Consider the following 20086-nt stretch of genomic DNA (forward strand, 5'->3'; position numbering starts at 1 on the left):
TTTATGTGCAAAAGCCATATACTGAACTTTTGAAAACCACTGGGGGTGGGGGAGAGGCCACCCTGGCCATTGGCAACACCCTGGCAATACCTGATGGTCCCATCAGTCTTTCCCTCTGAGGCTTAGCTCATCTCTCCCAGATCCCAGATAAAACAGGAAGGTATTTTTACACACACACACACACACACACACACACACACACACACAGAGAGAGAGAGAGAGAGAGAGAGAGAGAGAGAGAGAGAGAGAGAGTTGTTATTTTAAAATGACCACCACAAGTATTAGAATCCTTGGGTATTAAGGTGGCTGAGCATTTCTGTTTGGCTGGCTTCTGAATGGCAGGATGCTCTTCCAAAGAGTGAAGGCAGTGGGGATGGAAAGAAAGGACTTATTTCTGCAGCTCCCCCTTAGGTACTGGTGTGCGGCTGCTGCATAAGCATAAAGGTCAGTGCCCAGAACTGTGAACCTATTTGCATTCATCTTGCTTTGTTGTGCTGATTCTCCTCTAGGGACTTGAAAGTGTGTAAAAAAAAATATATGTCACGTCTGTGATCACTGGAATGGCAAAACTACCCTTGGGTGGTCTCCTTTAAAAAGTTTTCCACTTAACACCAGCATATCCCTGGCCCTCTCCTGTCATGTACTTGGCACCTTTGGAATATTTAGGATTCCCAGTCATGTCATTAAAGATTAAATCAAAGTGCAAGCAAGTCACATTCTGCCTTCTGCAATCAGCACAGTAAATTCCAACTGTGGAGCTGCAGAGAGAGAGAGAGAGAAGCCTGCAGGCAAGATGAGGTCCTAGATTTCCAGTGTTAGTTAAGATGGTTACCAAAGCAAAATTCTCATTTGACACACAGCGATATAAATTCCAGGACTTCACTGGAATTGCTCTCAGGTAGCACAGAATGAACACAGATTTGATATCTAGCCTCCCAGTAAAAGCTTAGTTTTGTGTTTCCTAAATCTGAAACCATCTTAATCATAGCGTTTGCACTCAATTAGCAAAACAAAGGATTTCCTGGATGCCAAATGTAACTTAGTATAATTTTGATCAACAGTTTGTCTGTTAAACATTTGCCCTCTTCTTGAATTTGTCATTGTCACTACAAAATATGGTTTGCAGCATCTTTTATCAGTTCACACTGATCAATTTTCACTTAATGTATAGCTTTGCAACAATAATTCGTGCTCTGATAACCTTTCATTTGAATAACTGCAATGTACAGTATTTGTATACAAAAATCTGCCTTGAAAAATAGTCCAGAAATTTCATTTAGTAAAAAATAAGTCAGCTAAATTGTCACCCTGTCACCCAAGAGAAGATCTAAATGAGGCAGCAGCTTCACAATTAGAATGTGATACATTTCCCTCTATTGTTGCACTCCTTCAAAACTGCTGTGAGAGAACAATAAGGCTTGAAGTGAAGCCTGTGTTCACCTCCAATCAAAAATAAAAGCAAATTGTTTTGTAACTTATGTCTGAGCAATCAGTCCTGCATATGAAGCCCATGATAACCACCTAATAACCAATCAAAAAACAAAATTAAGGTGTTATTGTATTTCACTGCTTCATGTTGTCTTGCATGCCTCCAGGCAAACAGATAATTCTTAACTTTCTTAAATGAACAAAAAAGTAGGTTTTAGAAACAATAGGTTTAGGACACCTATTTCAGAATAATAGATTTTTCACTCAAAAGACAAGACAAGCAGTGGTTGGGAGACACTCAATATTCCTACTGATCTTCTTCTCTGTGAAGAAGGGCCATGGAAGTATGAGGTGAACTCTTATAACTGCTCTAGGCCAGCCAGGCGGCTTGTTTTGCTGCATCTCTAAGGCTGGCAAGCCATTGCATGCAGTCAGCATAATGACAAGATTTTCCCAGGGCTACATCACTGGGTAGTAGAAGGAACGGGTACGTTTGATTGTGTGCATGCTCCCACACATAAACACATGTTTTCCCACCATATAGAAAAAGAGCATCCCAAGAAGCAAGCTAGGCTCCATTTGCTATTTTTCTGTGTGCAGGGAGATCCCCTTTCCATTGGGGAACCAATCTAGAAAAGTTACATTTTGAACCATTTTCTGTTTCCCCAGAATCTTCTACCTGTTTAACTACAACAACTGTGGAGTAGGGTGTTGGGAGCTGCAGTCCATAAAAGTAACTTCTCCAAGGTCAGGTGACAATATTCATAGAATTGTGGAGCCTGAAGTCACATTATCATTTATTCTGGGTTTTACCACCCACCCACCCCAAGTTGTAGAGATATAGCATTAATGCTAGGTATAGCATTAAATACAAAAAAGGGAAATTATATATTAAAAAAAATTAAAACAGTCAACAGATACTTTTAAATTAGGTTCAGTTTCAGATTTTCTTGATGGCCCTAATCTGAAGTGGCATTATGTCAGGAAAAATCTTAAATAAATGGTGAGGGCTTTGGGGCGAAACTACATTCTTGACAATAGGCAGGAAAAGAGATGCAAGCCGTATTCTAAGCGTATCTCCAGGGATGGGGACTCAAGTCGTGGGACTCGCTGTCAAGACAGACTTAAGTCATGCCAGTGACTCAACTCAGACTCGAGGCTGTTGCTTTTTTCAATAACCGAGACTCAACTCGCAACTCAGAACGCTCCTACTCCCCCCTTCTTTTCTAGGGGAAAATGTTTGTTTTTAATAGGGACTTGGACTTGGGACTTGGTATCAAAGACTCGGACTTGGATTTGGGACTCAGATCAAGTCTTGCCAACATGCCTGCATCCCTCCCTCATGTTCAGAGACAGAAAAAGAAGGGGTGGAATCTTTTTTGGGGGGGGGTCGAGTCTCATTGGGAAGCAGGGAGAGCAATTCCAGTTGGCATTTTATACAAAAACCTGGTGCTCTGCAGAGTGTGTGGGGGGGGGGGGGAGGGGAAGCAGGCATTTGCAGCTATAATGTGGGAATGGATGTGGAGGGGGGGGAGAGGGGGAGAGAGATAGAGATGAACACTTCTATATGAATTAAAGCTTGTAAAAGTTCTATTTCTGAATTATATCTCCCAGAATCCCCCACCCAGCATGGGTACAACATGACATGAGTTGTAAGATCACCAAGCTCTGGCTTGTCATTGGTTTAAGTGTGTGGGTGGGGGGGAGAGAAACCTACAACATACTCAGGTTTCTCTACCAGTCTTTGGCCAGCGAAGGAAGTGCTTGTTTGTCTCCAGTTTTGTGCTGACTGTAAATTTGTAAATAAGGCAAATACTAAAGAGTCAGCAATAAGTCTCAAGTGAAAGAAGTTAATCCTACAGCACTATCTCTTCTTACTGTTGGAGAAAGGGGACGATGTTACAAAATCATCCCCTGCTGATATTTTGCTTCCTTTTTTTCCTGTTCTCCTTCTTGAAGAGGTAGGAAGAACTGTTTGTTTCTTCGTTTTGCTTTGCTCTGATTTGTTTTGTTTAAGTACAGGGTTTGTCAGGAAAAGGACTGTGGTATTTTGCTTATTTTTACTGATCTGAGTTTTTCAGAGCAGCAGTGATATTCTGCCATGGAACAGATGGTTGACAGAGGGGGCTCCCTTGAAGGTAGAGAAGGAGGGAACTGGGCCCAAGTTGATAGCATATGAGACACATTGCATGAGTAGTCACACCCTAGAATCAAATTATGGGTATATTGGTCTCCCTACCCTCTCATGCCAATAAGGTTATGAACACGGGCCCTTGGGACAATTTGTGCAGTTTTTACATTCGCCTGAAAGATTATTGGTATCTTCTCCCCCGCTCTGCCTCAGACTTTAGGAGTTCTTATCCATACAATATGTGCAATATTCAAATTGAAAAACAGTAACTACAGATCAGGAACATAGAGTCTATACATGCCAGAAATCCTCTGGGAAGCATTCTAGTAACTCTATCACCTTCACATGAAACAAAAAGATAGTATCCATTAAAGAGGAAGTGATGAAGTAGCCATGAATATCAGGAAAAACCAAAATAAAAAATAAAAATAAAAATAAAGAAGACAAAAATGTTGTGGCACCTTAAAGACTGACTGCTATATACTAATGTGAGCTCTTGTGGACAGGTATACTCCCACTATTTTTTTTTTCATTTTTATTTTGGTTTTGCCTGAGATGCTAGTACAGACTAACACAGCTACCTCTTCTAAACTACTACTGTACTATGGAAGATGCATATAATCCTGAAGTGTGAAATGTGGATATGCTGGACAGCTCCAGGGTTATGGGAGAAGATAATTTCAATTTTATACGTATTTGTGAGCTGCACAGTTGTCTCTGGTGTTGTCGTTTGGGGCCATTAGCAAGGCCAGCTCTACTGTTAAGGCAGCATATGTTCACCTCAAGCAGCAGATTTTAAGTATCATCATGAATGCACAGGAAATGGTTACCTACATTGTTCTTTATTATTGTATTTTTACTGTGAGTGATGAGATATTCTGCCTCACCAGGCAAAATATCAAGGCTGGCCTTGGGTACAATGCATATTGACTTGGTTACTGGAAGGAAGGGTGCTAGTTTCTTCTCTCTCTCAGGCATCAAAATGTCTTGGGTTGCACAGCCCAAATTATTATTAGAAGCTTATCGTATATTACAATCTGTTGAAATACTTGTGAATCTTTCTGTACCCTTTCCATAGGCAGCTTGAGCAGGGAGCACCCGCCCAAATTTGAGAGTGAGACATCCTTCTACAAACCTCCGAAGAGCAACTTCTAGGCATTTTGCTGCCAAAGTTTTTAGACATCACCTTTGCTCACACTGTCAGTCCAGTTCAGGCTAATGTAAATTGAATGGCTCATTGGCAATCATTGATTTCCGGTATCAAGGAAGAGGAAATTGGACCGTAAGTCTCATTACTGTTGATAAAGCGGTGCTTCCCTGAAAGACAGAACATTGCTTCAAGTTCCCCATATGATACTGCCAATAAACTAGGTCTTTGACAAGCTCCTTTAACACTCTTCTGTTTTTCCTTTTCCTGAGAAATAAGTTCTTTAGGGGCCATTTTTATAGTTAAGCTTCCCACTGATGAAAAAAAGTGGATTTATTTTTAGCTGCATATTTTAATGTTAGCTACAGGCCTGTCAGCATGACAAGCAAGCAGTGTAACTGATCCTCCCTCCTGATGGTCCTGTACTCTTTTCCTAGAGCCATTGGAACATCTTGTGGCAATTAATTGTGTAAGTTAATTGTTTGTTGTGTGGATAATTGTTTTCATCTTCTTTGCTCTAAGCCTTCATTCCTGGATCTAACTTGTTCTTCGTTTTCTATTCAGCCAAAGCCTTCCCTTCTAAAATTAATCAGCAGTCTTGCCAGAATAAGAATGACAGTTCAAAACCCTGGACGGTTGTCCTCAGTCTTGATTTGTTTTTCTCCGATGTGTCCTGAAAAAGTTCTCTCGCAGAAGGAGAAGGAGAGAAAATATTAGCTAGCGTTGTCTTTGAAACCCAATGCCATTCTCTGCAGATGTTTTCTAAACTCAGGAAGCCTGGAATGTTTCCAAAATGGAAGAGTTCAAGTCTCCTAACCTGAGGCAGTCTCTTGTCCTGAATTAGTCTAGTTCATAAATAAGTATCAGAAGAATTCAGTAAAAGCAAAACTTCTTATCATTACAGTACCATCTATCACACAGCTTCCTTTTTTGTTAATCCAAATGCTCTAAGCATAAACAAGTAGAAAGCTGCATACATTTACAATTGGAGTGTGTGTGTGTGTGTGTGTGTGTGTGTGCAATCACACATGTGTGTAACTGAGACATTTTGTCTGTCTGCTTTCATTTCACACACTCCCCCGTTCATATGCACATCCACACGGCTCATGCCTCTATGTACACTTCTTATGCCCACTTATTTAGCAAAGTGCTCTTTAAAAAGTAATATTCTACACTCAGCCAGTCTGCTGCCTACTTCCTTCTCTGCTTGAACCCTTGCCTGAAAACTGCTTCATCTGCTCATAAGCATAGCCATATGAACAGTATGGATGTTCATAAACATTCCTTAACACCCCAGCAGTTCAGCCAATGACTAAGGGGCACTCATTTTGATAACTGAAGTTAATATACTTACAGCTAATCCCTAAGAAGCTTTCAAAAATTCTTGCCTTTTTGGAGTGGGGTCGGGTTCAAATTCTGAAAATATACATGCTCTGGATTTTAATTTGATACTGCACTAACCTTTCACTATAGCCTAGTTTTAGCTGACTTTGACACAGAGAACTTATATACATGTTGGGTGCAGAAGAACAAACAAATCGTCATTGTCATTGTCTAAATTATCTTGGTTTTTCAGTCATGCTCTCAAAACACAATATTGCAGTAGCAATCATGCCAGGCTGAAGTTATTGCCATCTGTGTAAGAGCCTTTGTACTAAAAGGTAGTTGGTTCTTCTCTGCAGAGTGGAATGACACATGTGGGGGGGGGGGAAGCATTCAGAGGGCGTCCAGCTTCATCTCTGCCTCTTCTCTCCTCACACAAATAAGGTGCTTGCAGTTGCCTCCCAGCTTCATTCCACTTGTGCCCAAGCGCCTGGGACACCATCCATAGGGGGCCCACAGCATCCTCTTGCCTCCAGCCTGGCCTGATGACAACCTCTGGCTGTTCGCCAGGGATTTGCACAGAGGACACAGAGGAGTTGGCAAAGGTTTTTCTCCGGTCTGCATTGGGAACTGTCGGGCAATTGTGGATCCAGCTTTAAGAAGGAAGAAGGGCTCTTTTCACCCTCCTACTCTCTCTCTCTCTCTCTCTCTCTCATCTACTTCTCCCTCCCCTTCCTCCTTTTCCCCCCTCTTCTTTTCCCTATTGATGATCCCTCCCTTTCTCAGTGGTGCAAAGGATTTTTCCCCCTGTCTCTCTCTCTCCAGAAAGCACAGTGGCTCTGAAGAAGGGGGAGTGAAAGAGAAAGAGACCGGCTGCCTCCAGGATTCTGTTCGAGCCAAGATGGGAATGTAGTTCATGGTATTTTCAGCGCAGCTTTTCAAATGAAATTAGAAACATAGAATACTTGCTGCTAAAAGGCAAGAAAGAGAAGGATTGCACGTCTTCTTCCACCTCCTAGGATCACACAGGATATTGTAAGATTGTTCTTTTGACTTAGAAGGTGCTGCATATTATTTTGATTCCCCCCCCCAACTCTTTACCTCTTTCTCCTCCTTCTCTTTTCCTTCTCACCTCCTTTAAAAAAAACTTGCAATTCCCTTCCTCACTCCCACTGATCCCTCATGTTTGGCGAGAGGGTTTGCTTGGAGTGTGTGTGGTTTCTCTCTGAGCAAAACTGTTTAGTGAGGAGAGACTGAACTATTTCTTCACCATTGGAAGTGGCAGATGAAAAGATGTGCAGTTGTGTGTACTTTTAGCTGGGATTTTTGGTCGCCTCTCTCAACAAAACAAGACTTTTTTGTGGAATCAGTCTCAGAGAAAGGAGGAGAGACAGAAGGCGGTTTCAGTTATGAGCTGGGGTGCCAAGCAGATGGAACGGGGTTGTATTTTTGGTTTCTGTTGCCTTGTTCTGTTGGATCCAGGACAGGTTTGGACTGGAAGCCCAAGTACTCAGAAACCTGAATTGGAAACACAGATGGAGACCACTGGCAACAGCACTTTGGGTCCTACCGTGGAGAATACAGTTGTGGCCCCCACAGAGATCATACTTGGGGGTGATCGGTGCCTTGGTTATTATGATGTTATGGGCCAGTGGGATCCTCCCTTTAACTGCAATTCAGGGATTTACAAATTTTGTTGTGGGACCTGCGGCTATCGCTTCTGCTGCCAGTTCACAAGTGGGCGACTGGACCAAAGTGGCTGCTCCAATTATGAGACACCAGAATGGGTCAATACAGGCCAGCCACCTGCTCGAGTGGATGAGTCCCCAGTGAATCCCACCAGGGACAAGACCAACATGATCGTGTATATTATCTGCGGTGTGGTAGCCATCATGGTACTGGTGGGCATCTTTACCAAGCTGGGGCTGGAGAGGTCGCAGAGCCCTCAAACAGAGATGACCATGTCCAGGTAAAACAATCAAAAATGTATCCCCATCCCCCAACTTCTGTGTCTTATTTTCAAAAACTTTCCCTCCATCCTTGCTATGAAGAAATGATAGGTCCAAATTCCCTCCTCTCTTGATTCTATTTTCTCCTTCCAATCTCACAGCAAAGTCTACAAAGTAAAGTAGACTGTTTTGTCTTTTTCTTCATTGGACCCACGCCGTTAATTTGATTTATCTTTGGGTCTAAATACCCGAGAAAACAAGTCAGGAGAGGGATATAATGCAAATGTGGACTTTGTGGAGGAAAAGCAGCTGTGGAGACAGTCATAAAGGAGATGGATCATAACAAAAATGTTTCTTAATAATGAGAAGGGGCAAATAGGTTGCAATATTGGTTGCTATAAAATGTCTTAATAGTGAAGGAAAAGGTTTGAAGAATTGAGAGCAACCCAAGCAGAACAGGTGCACTTCATGGCTGGAAGCAAAGTTGGTGATTTCATTCTGTGTTCAGAGAGGGAGATGCACAGCTGATCTCCATGTCTTATAAATTATTTTATTTCCTTTCCTGCTATTTTGAGCAAATACAGAAAAGCCATGAGGCCCATGAACAAAGTGCAAAAAGAAGTGTAGGTCATACGTTTACTGAACCACTAAAATATTAAAAATAGACAAATTTTCAAGTCCAGTAGGACCCTCAAGTCAATGCCTAATCTGAGGAAGGGTCCTACCCGACTCGGCAACTTACATGCCTTTAATATTTTAATATTCCAGTGAAGGGTATTGCCCACCCTTGATTTGCCATTTTGAAGCAAGCTTATAAAACTTTGTGGTGTGGGTGTATGAGAGAGAAATAAACTCTTTTGGCTGGCAGTGAGCAGGTGCCCCTCACACATAACACTCTGGCCAACTGGGTGACAAGGAATGACAATACAGTACCAGCAAACCACTGTGCCCATTTTGTGTTTCTTTGGATTGTCCTGTAAGAGGAAGAGCAGTCCAAAAGGACGTTTCTCCAGGCTTGCCACCATTCAAGGTGTGAATACTGAATGTACAGGTAATGAAGGTATTCTAAAAAACATGGAAGGGGAAATGGTTGAGGACAGAAGTTCGATTTGCAGGTGACGTGGTCATCTTTGGGACCAAACCTTTGCCTTATCTCACTTTGCATCTCCCTTCACTGAAGCAAAGCAACCTTTATGGAATTAAACTTGGCAATTAATTGCAGGTTGCCTGATTGTTCATATTTCTCTCTTTTCCCCCCTCCCTCTTTCTTTCTTTCATATTGTTTGTGCTTTTGTATTGCTCTTCCTTATCCCTCACTTCGAGCTTTTCTGGGCCATCCCTCATATTCCATTTCCTTTTCTGCTGCTGTGCCACCAATGAAGTTATTGTGGATTGTCATTGTTTTCGTCCTCTGCTCCCTCACCCCCCCCCAAACCCTAGGGTCCATTTTGGTCTTTCTCTCATGAGGCTTTTCCTGCCATGGGGCTAAGCCGGCTCTGCCATCAGCAAGAAGGGGGATTAAATCTCCCTCAAAGGGAGACGTCTGCCCCCCAAGGCCATGAGATGACTTGTTGTAGGTCATGCGCGACAGTTCCCCCGACATGCTTGGCAACATGCTCAGTAGTTTAATCAGCCATTGTGGGAGGAAAATGTGCAGGGCTCAGGGCATGATTAACTCTAGCGTGGAAGAGCTGGGCGGGGGGGGGGGAGAGAGAGAGAAGCAGGGAGGGCAATGCCACTTGGGATGGCACTCTTTATGATCCTAGCATTTCCTCTGCCTCAATGTCAGGACAGGGGTGGAAGAGATTTTCTGCTCATCTGTGGCAGCAAACACAAAATAAAAGAGGCACAGCAGTCAACAGGAGTCTTTGTCCCCTTAGAAAGAAAAGGCTTGGTTGGTATTTTGATGTGAGGGAAGGTGTCAAGGCAAAGCTGCATATTACCCCCTGAGGGTCTTCATAAGGCTGCCAAAACATCCAGCGTTGATGGGCCTGAAGCGCTGGGCTCAGCCTGACATTGTCCTCTGACCAGCTGCTTCATAGGGTGGATGGAGAGCAAGCAGAGGACAGCTGTAGAGCTCAGGCTAAAGTATAATGTCAGAACCGGGGACCTTACAAAGGCTTCTCTCTCTGTATACTACAGACTGGCTTGCAGGTATGATGCTCTTGGGCCATTCACTCTAGTGCCATAGATATGTTCTCTCCTCTGAGGAATTTACCTACATGAAGCCCAGTGAGAAAATGGTTTCTTCTGGCCGCTCAACCAACAACTCTGTTGTGGAGCATTTCTAGGTATGTGCGTGATTTTGGATCAGACGTGGAAAAATTACACTGGCTGGGAGATACTGGGAGCTGTAGTCCAAAAGTAACTTTTTAAAAGTTCTGTTTGGGTGCCATATCTGCATACGACTGCAGCCACCCCAAAGATTCTCTTCTAGAACGCTGGAAGCAAGGATTCAGTGAGGAAGAGAGCTTTGGCTTTTGTATTTGATCCCAGTGGGGAAAAATATTTATTTTTCTCAACCATCTCTGAACTGCAGTGCATGGAGTGTTTGGTTTATTTGTTTTTTAGCAACAGCAGAAGTATAAAAGCCTCAGTGGTCTATTGGATCAGAGCAGAGACCATGCATTGAAACATTGCTTCCAACAGGGGCTAGGCAGATGCTTCTGAGAAACAAGGCACAAAGGTAATGGCCTGCCCCATTTTATCCTCTAAATTGAGAGACCTACTACCTCTGAACTTGGAGGCTCTGTCTTGCTACAGCTAGCAGCTTCTGATAGCAATTTCCTCCAAACATATGTTAAGTTCTTTTCAGGTTATCTAAACTACATCTTAGGATGAGTGAGTCCTGTGCATCTGTATTTATCACAAAACGATCTTTGGCTTTCTTTGCTGCTGGGTTCTCTGTAATTTCAGCAATACACCTGCAGGTTTGCCTTTGCTACCATGGATGTTAAAGAGTAATATGGTCTACGCATTACGATTAGGCAGCAATTTGAAATTCATCTACCGAGACATGGAAGCCTTGGTGGGCTGTTACCATTATGAAGACAAATGAGAGCCAGAAACTCTTCCAGATGTACTGGAAATCACCCAGAGACCTGCCAGTAAATTTCAGCCTACGTCCTTCCTATTTCTGCTCCGTACCAGAGGTAGCTAAAACCACAGCTTTTCAGCCACATGGGAAGTTGAGGTAGAATATATTTAAAAACCCCACCCAAGCAGCCGGTCATTAAGGGAAAGCTTGTCTGAAGAGAAAGGTCTTTGCCTGCTTGTGGAAGGACAGCTAAGATCAGGCCAGCCTGGCTTCTGGTGGGAAGGAGTTCCAAAGTCTGGGAGCAGCAACGGAGAAGGCTCTTTCCTGTGTCACCATCAGATGCGTCTGTGAAGGTGCCAGGACCGATACAAAACATAGTCCAAATGCCATAATGAGGTGAGACTTTTACAGCCAACCAAAAACAAACAATAATCTGTGCACTCAAAAATGCATTCCTTTTATCTCTTCGTTGGGCAAGATGTTAAAAGAAAGCTGGGGGGGGGGAGGAAGTGGAGTGAGGGAAGGCTGATCTTAAGTCCCTGTTCTCTGCATATTATTTCAGAATGTAATTAAGTGGAGATGCTGCAGACAAAGAGATGGATCTGATACAGTGGTGTTAGATCTCACCTTGGATGGCCCACAGACTTTCTGAAAACTGGAAAGTTAGAAACTTTAGATCCTATAGTGAACTAATCACATACTAACTCTTTTCAATGACATGGTACAAACGACTGCAGATTCCTGGTTGGAAGAGTGGGCAAAGGAAGCAAAATGCTGACAGTAGATTATGCAGGAGACCAAGAAAGGGCATCAAGGATGGAACAGCAACAGCTCTTGCAGGGTAGCTAACAAAGTTGAAACTTTAAGTTTTCCCAGGAATCAAAGTTGTGTTGGGAGAAATACTGAAGTAATGCAGTGTTGTTTATTCATTTGGTTGTTTGTCATCTATGGATTCCTTCACATGGGGCATTTATTCTGTGAAATGTACCTGATTGGACCCCAATGTTCCAGGATTTTTCCTGCTACTCAGATCATGTAAGGCTTGAATTGATGTGACCAAAGACAAAAAGTCATAGGAAATGGCAAAGGGTCCCTCCTACAAGGCATGGTTAATTTGAACACTTGCAATTCCCCAGGAGGACCACCGTTTAGCATAATGGCATTTTTCAGATAAATTTCTGTCCATGGAAGCAATCAAGAGCTTTCCATTGTTTTCTGTTTTGATCCTAGCGCAACCTTGCCTTTCTTTCCCTGGGATAGAGGGTATCACTATGACACCGTAGGAAAAAAAAAAAAGAGGGACAATTCCTACCTTGTCCTCCCTTTTTTTAGATCTTAGTGAATGCAGATTGCAGGAAATTATGTGCTTGAGTTAGAAGGCAAGTACAACCTTGGGAAAACAAGGTTAGATTAAAATATGTACAAAAACAGATTGTTGTGAGAATTATCCCACCATCATCACAGGAGGAGACCTTGGCATTTGTTGTGGAATCGCTCATCCAAGGGGATTTATTCATTACCTTTTAGATAGAATGTTTCACATTCCCTCAGTTTACTTCCCTGAGTTGCACTTCAGAGGTCTATAATGTGCTACCAGCCTTCTCCTGTTCCTGCTGTTGCTTGTGTTTTTATTCCACCTTTCAGAAACTGAAAAAGACATGCTTAAATCCTTCTTCTTCTATGTAATGTTATTCTCATAAGGGTTGTGTGAGGAAGGCTGGGTTGAAAAATAATAACTGGCTCAGAAACAACCACTGGGCTTCATGAATCTGTAGAAGACTTCTCATTTTCTACAAAGGCATACAAACACATGAGAAAAGGCACTCACTCTTATGAGTCTATATGAAGATGGTATTTCCTTGATGCCTGGTTACTAAATTCTTCCAGCCAATTTCCCTTATTCTATTACTCTTATCATTTTCATTCATTCATTCATTCATTCATTCATTCATTCATTCATTCATTCATTCATTCATTCATTCATTCATTCATTCATTTATTTATTTGCCTTTTATACCACCCATCTAGACAAATCTACTCTGGGTGGTTTACAGTCTAAAAAGGAAATAAAATTAAAATCATCACTAAAAAGACTAAAACAAGCCAAGAACCAGAGGAAAAAAATAAGTAGTGGCAGGAGGGAAGAACTGCCTAAAGAGCCAGGCCTTCAGTTTACTCTTAAAAACTACTAGCGAGGCAGATCTCAGAGGGGAGGATGTTCCAAAGGCAAGGGGCCACCGCCGAGAAGGCGCCTCAGCCACCTAGTCTGGCTAGAATGAGTGACACGGGTAGAACTAGGTGAAAGAAGGCGCTCTGACAGGTATCGAGGTCCTAAACCATTTAGGGTTTTATATGTAATCATTAGAACCTTGAAATCGATGCGGAATCTAACTGGTAACCAGTGTAAGGCGGTCAGAGTGGGGGAAATATGATGATATTTTTTCACCCCAGTTAGTAATCTGGCTGCCATGTTCTGGACCATTTGAAGTTTCCGCATCAATCTCAAGGGAAGCACCGGGTAGAGTGTATTGCAGTAGTCTAATCTCAAGACTATGAGCATGTGGACAAGTGTGGCGAGCATCCCAAAATCAAGATACGAAAGCATCTGGGAGAATCCACAAGATGAATGAACCACAAACATTACCTGGGATTCCGTGGCAAGCGCTGGGTCAAGATGGACCCCAAACTGTGGACCACATTCTCTGTAGCGAGAGTCGCTCCCCCAAAAGAGAGGGAGCTTCCCAAACCACTGATGGCAGGAGTGCCCAGCCTCAAGAGCTCTGTCTTCTCTGGGTTCAGCCTCAATCCATTCTGTGCCCATTGCAGAAGAGCCCGCAGGCAGCGCACAAGGGACGTAGCGGCATCTGCTGTTGTGGGGAAAAAGGAGATGTAGAGCAGAGTGTCATCAGTGTACTGATGACACGAGGCACCACACCTCCGGATAACCCCACCCAGCAGCCTCATGTAGATATTAAGCAGCATTTGAGAGATGATCGAGCCCTGTGGGATCGATACATTCTGCTGAAGCTGTACTCTCTGAAAGAAGGACTGGAGCCAGGCAAGAGCCAGGTGACCAATCCCCAACTCAGAGAGCCTCCCCAGGAGATACCATGGTCGACAGCTGAGATGTCGAGGAGAACCAACAGTTACTCGTCTTTCAAAACAGATAGGCACATCACCTGGATCAGGTTGGCGGGAGATGGGACAAGCGACAGGGGCATCACGTGGATTCGATCTTACGACTGCAGGTCTCCTGACCTTGCAGCACAGAGGCTTCTGCGGTTTAACCTGCAGCGCCACCATGTCCCTCTCCCCACTTTAAAGCCATTTAGGTACTTCAAATATTATTAATCTGGGTCTGACTACCACTTAAACCTCGGTTGATAAGAAAATATTGTATCTTAGATGTTGGGAGGGAAAGGGTATCTACTTCAAAGGCAGTGCTGCAATCAGCTTTCAGAGTGCTGAATTAATTTAAGGTGCTCATTTTGGAGTCATGCACTGTTAACAACAACTCCTTAAGGATTAACACGTTTAATTATGGCATAAGCTTTTGTGAACTAGAGTCCAATCCATGGTACACTCCTGAAAAATATATTTATTAGCCAAATATGCAGCATGTCTTTCTGTTGTCTTTGCTGCAACAGACAAACTTGGCTACCCCTCTGGCAGTTGTTCCAACATTATCAAGATGCTCATAATCAAGCGGGCACTGACAGTATTTATTTATAATGTTTGCGATCCAGACTTAGTCATGCTTAGCATATGACTAAATCTGGAACCAACCCTATGGTAATGTTCTGTCTTTCTTCCACAATGGAATTCAATACAATATGTGCCTGCCATCCAGACACTGAGAAAGCTGAGACCTGCTTGGCTTCTGCCAAGTTGCCACTATACGTGCTTTCAGACGTTGCTGGCTAAATTCCTATCATCTCTTCATGGTGTCTCAAAATCCTGAAATGATTAAGGGCCCTACCATCAACTTCAGTGGAGGGGCCACCTCAAGTGGTAGAGTACCAGTGGAGGCAAACTGCACCTCCGCCCCCTCCCAGGGCTCTGCAACATTGCCTCCCAACTCCCGGTGCTACCCCTGTTTTTGCTTTGCTCACCTTCAACACACCAGCATCACACTTTGATTCCCCTTGTGCTTGCCAGCTATGTGCCCTCCCAATGGGATGACCCTTGTTGCTTTCCATGGCCTGTAGGATGGCATACAGCAGGCAACAAGCTCATAAATAACTTGGCACAATTGTGCCAGGAAGGCAAGGTGAGGTGGGCACATCTTACCAAGCACCACATGTAGCAGCCGTAGCTTCTGCTTTCTACTTGCGGAAGCAAGGTAGGGCAGTGCCGGTGGCACTGGCAGGAAGGAAGATGGGAAGAGCTTGGGAGACAGGCATTAGGTTGTAGGTAGGCAGATGGATAGCACAATCTCTTCTACTTAAAGTGGTAAGAGTGCTTGGACCAGCCACTGATTCAGAGCACAGTTGTATGCAGGTTTACTCGAGACTAAACTTCATCTCTTTAATGGTGTTTACTCTCCAATAGATAGAATTGCTGCCTTAAAAATCTAGTCTTGCAGAATATACTGCTTCAAAGAGACTGGGCTGTTTAGGCAAAGGAAAGGAAATTCTGCCAAGGGATACCGTGTTTGATAAACACCAGAGGTAGTACCCTAAGGCAAAAACTGAAAAGTTTTATCATTGATGTTATTGCTGTTGTTCTTTTGACTTATGTATCACCCCATAGTGTGACAGCACTCTCTGAGCAGTTTACGAAATAATTATGCAACGAACACTTTACAGTAGAATACACATTTAAGACCAAGAAAGACAACAAAAGAAAGGAAGGAAGGATGAGAAAAAAGCCATGTATATTGTTCTATCTGCTTCCACTTGGGGATGTAGGGTAGATTAACAGAGATGGCTCATTTTATTAAACCTTTATCAAGAAAAGGCTCTTTTTTATGTCACTTATTGCCTTGACACCACAAGTGCCTTCCATGTCAAGCAAACTTATGTAAAGTTACATCTGTCTGAATGTGTTTGTATGAGAGGATTTTCCGAGCCAATCCATTTAGCAAAATGAGGGAGATGCCTTTGCATATAGAGTACCAGGAGGACCCAACTGTGGTGCTCCCTGCTCCTCCAAATCCTAGATATCCTCTGTCACTGCCTCATTTCCCTCCCTGTCTCCCTGTCTTCCTTTCCTTTGCCATCTGACTAGAACATCACCCAACCACTTCCCTTCCCTCTTGTCTTACCTCACCTCACTATGCTTCTCCCATGCCTTCCCCTCCCCTGTCTTGCAACGTGTTGTGTTGCAGCACCTCCCTTGCTTCGACTTCACTCTTCATCTCTCACACTACTGCTTCCACCCCCTCTCCTTTCTCCTCATTCAGCTCACCCCACATGGATGTCTTCCCATCTTCTTTTAAAAAGCACCAACATCACAAAATGGTGGCAGCTGTTTTCAGCTAAGGGAAGGAAGACATGCAGGTCATGGTGCCAGCACCATTGGAAGGCAAGGAGCAGATGGAGAGGGCACAAATTAGGTGCAAGATGGGAACAGGCAGGGACGTGGTGGCGCTGTGGGCTAAACCGCAGAAGCCTGTGCTGCAGGGTCAGAAGACCAAGCAGTCGTAAGATCGAATCCACGCGACGGAGTGGGGAGGGGGAGGGGGAGGCAGCTTTTTTCCTTCAGCAGCAAGAACCAACAGTCCCTGTGCTGACTCTAAAGTTTGCACAATGTATTTTATAGGTATGTAAGTAAGAACTGGGGAAGAGCAGAAGTTAAATTCCATGTTCTAAAAGGTTAACATGGCAGCTAAATTTTGTTACATATCTGTGTACATAGTTCACACATACATCTATTTCATGTCCACTTGTACATCCCCTACCTATGACAGAATACCAATATGGTTACTTGCAAGTGTGCTTTACTGTAAGGTCAAGAGAAGACGGCTATTGTGTTGTGCCATCTGTGAAAAGCAGTCCTGCTGTGATGGTTTTTCCAGAAGCAGCTAGCTTTGCAATGGCAAAAATGGCCTTGAAATTGTAGGTGCATCATCTCCCAGTCCTCTTTCATTCCACAACTGCCTTGTCCTGTCTCCTATTTTTATGAATTGTAACAGCTTCAAACACTACCAACACACCATATTTGGGACATTACAGGTCCAATAATCTAAACCTACCAGCTGCAGAAGTGCTGTTGCTTCGAAGAATGCATGACACTAAGGTAATATGGACGTGGTGGTGCTGCGGGCTAAACCGCAGAAGCCTTTGTGTGCTGCAGGGTCAGAAGACCAGCAGTCGTAAGATCGAATCCATGCGACGGAGTGAGCTCCCGTCGCTTTGTCCCAGCTCCTGCCAACCTAGCATTTCGAAAGCATGCAAATGTGAATAGATAAATAGGTACCACCTCAGTGGGAAGGTAAACAGCATTCCGTGTATAGCCACGCTGGCCACGTGACAACGGAAACTGTCTTTGGACAAACACTGGCTTTATGGCTTGGAAACAGGGATGAGCACCGGCCCCTAGAGTTGGACACGACTGACTAAATGTCAAGGGGAACCTTTACCCTTACCTAAGGTAATATTACGGCTTTACAAATAGAAACATGGGAATCCTTTCACTCACACTGATGTAGTTAGTTGCTAGCATAGAGTATTCAAGGATCATTAGAGGTTGCTTAAGATGTGGCAGCAGACGAAGCAGATTTAAGAAGTTATTTTGGGGGAGGTGAGGATCGAGTCAATACACTCTAAAATTGTTTTTAAAAACCCATGCTGCTTATATATTTCTCCATAATGCTTAAAACACCCTCTGGGTGCTTTACCATTTTATTATGCAAACTACACATTGACCTGACCCCAGCAAGCTGGTACTCAATTTACTGACCTCAGAAGGCTGAGTGAACCTTGAATTTGGGATGAACTTGGGTTCTGAACAGTTTTGGCTGCAGTACTACAGTTTAACCACTGCACCACAAGGCTTATAAAGCAAAACAGAAGTATTATAGCATAGACCAGCTGCATGTACTAATGGTGTCTGCAGTTTTCTTAAGTAAAAGCATACAAATACAAACTACCAGTTGCACTCCATTTAGTCACACGTGATTTTATATTAGGGGTTACTAAATGGATATTTTAACCACTGTTTGTTTTGTGTTCCTCACAGTTTCTTAATTTTTAATTTTTTCTTCTATATTTATTTTGATGACTACACAATACCCAGTGTGGTGTAGCAGTTAGACTAGTGGATAGAACTAGGTCTCAGGAAGCCTAGGTATGAATCCCCCCACTCAGCCATGGAAACTCACTGGGGGTGTGAAAATGGTTAAACCACTCCTTAAATATCGCACTTACTTTGAAAGTCCTATTAAGGTTGCTATAAGTCAGTTCAAACTTGACAGCGGGTCACAACAGTACAACATTATTGCTAATTCTGAATAGATCTGATTTTTTTGACATGAGTATGTGGTATATATTCAAATGTTTACTGTATCTTGTCAATTCATTGCTATTTCATTTGTTAACATTAGAAAAACCTCACAAATTTTAATGCCAGTGAAAGGGGCAAGTAGGAAGGTGATGACAATAGCAGGAAAGTGTGAGAAGGAAAGGGGGTCTATGTGATATGTAGGCACTTGAAATGTACCTTCCTGAGTTGATTAAAAATGATGTGTGAATAATTTGAGTGCCAGGGTGCAGTACAGAGAAGTCTGCATCAGTCTGGGATAGCTGTCTGTACAGTCCACCCAGAATTGAGTAATTTAGATACCACAAACAGACCTTGTTGACAGAGGGTTTAATTTGCACATGCAAGTGGAAAGGAAATAAAGGATACTGAACATCCCAGGCTTTCAATCAGAGGAGATTGGGCCACTCCTGGATATAATCACTCTATGCCAGAGCTTGAAAATACTAATATTTGGCTACAGCTATCAGAATCCCCAGACAGCATATCCTGTGGTTGAAGATTCTGGGAATTGTAGCCCAACTAGCAATATTTCCAAGTTCTGCCTATACAAGGATAATGATGTTGCCTCACTCTGCTAATCATTATTGTTAACCTGTTAAAATAGGGTTCAACCCATTTAAATCTGTATTTAATTTCATCCACAAACAACCTTCTCCCCAAACAGCGATCTCCAATCTCTAATGAACACATTATTTCAGTCCCGAAAATATTCATTCTGGCCTAATCCTACTGGTTATCCTGCAGTACCTATTTTGATAGGTATCACAGCTTTGATACCTGGCTTGCCTGCCAATGCTGTGGGTGCCCCATCACTGGAGGTTTGGACAGGGGGTTGGACTAGAAGACCTCCAAGGTCCCTTCCAACCCTACAATGATTCTATGATATTCAACTTATTATTCTTTTTCACAAGCAAACAAAAGAACCTTCAGATTCATCCCATCTACACAAATCATTCTTAATAATCTGCAATATTGTTCCCAATAACGCCATACTTGAATGGTCACGTCTGTTGTGGCTTTTTAAAGGGGCCAGCAAGGATCTATGATGTATTAAATACTGATGTCAGCTTTTTAAAAAAATACATGAAAGGAGGATGTAGTGGAGAAGAATTGTAGGAATCCTGTATCCTGGATAGTGGATGTCATTAGAGCTGGATCTGTGTATCAGAAAAATGCCACATCAATGCAGATTAATAATCTTCTGAATTGTCATCACTCAGCACACACCTTTCCTTTTGCCCCATGTTTATCATGTAGTAATAAACAGAAACATATAGTAAAAACAGAATCCAGTGCTGCTGCAGAGGAAATAAAATGAACATTAAACAAGAATGAGGATTGACATCATGAAAAACAAGAGTAATTGTGGACTCAGAATGGGTTAAAAAAGGGATATGCAGATCAGGGAAATGTTAAAACTCCCCTCCTGCCAAAATAAAGGGACATTTCAGGAGAGACAGGAGGAAACAAGAACTCTTTTTGATATTGTTTTTTTTTTCCTTCTCCCTCTGAAGGTTCTCAAACCTGCTGCAACCTCTAAGCAGCACCATGAAGTTCCTCCTCCAGGCTTCCTAGAGGGTCAGATC

The 20086-nt window shown here is 43.0% G+C and overlaps 1 protein-coding gene across 1 annotated transcript in view; it reads left to right on the top strand.

The window, feature by feature from the left end:
* The first annotated feature begins 6410 nt into the window (after positions 1-6410).
* The window catches only part of SHISA8 (shisa family member 8), a 43188-nt gene continuing 29512 nt past the window's right edge, over positions 6411-20086 (top strand). Inside the window, exon 1 of the mRNA XM_020787954.3 lies at positions 6411-7998. Coding sequence (XP_020643613.1) covers positions 7439-7998 — 560 coding nt within the window. The 5' untranslated portion in view covers positions 6411-7438. The remainder of the gene's footprint in view (positions 7999-20086) is intronic.

This window comes from Pogona vitticeps, chromosome 5 (assembly GCF_051106095.1).
Source record: "Pogona vitticeps strain Pit_001003342236 chromosome 5, PviZW2.1, whole genome shotgun sequence".
Taxonomy (NCBI): Eukaryota; Metazoa; Chordata; class Lepidosauria; order Squamata; family Agamidae; genus Pogona; species Pogona vitticeps.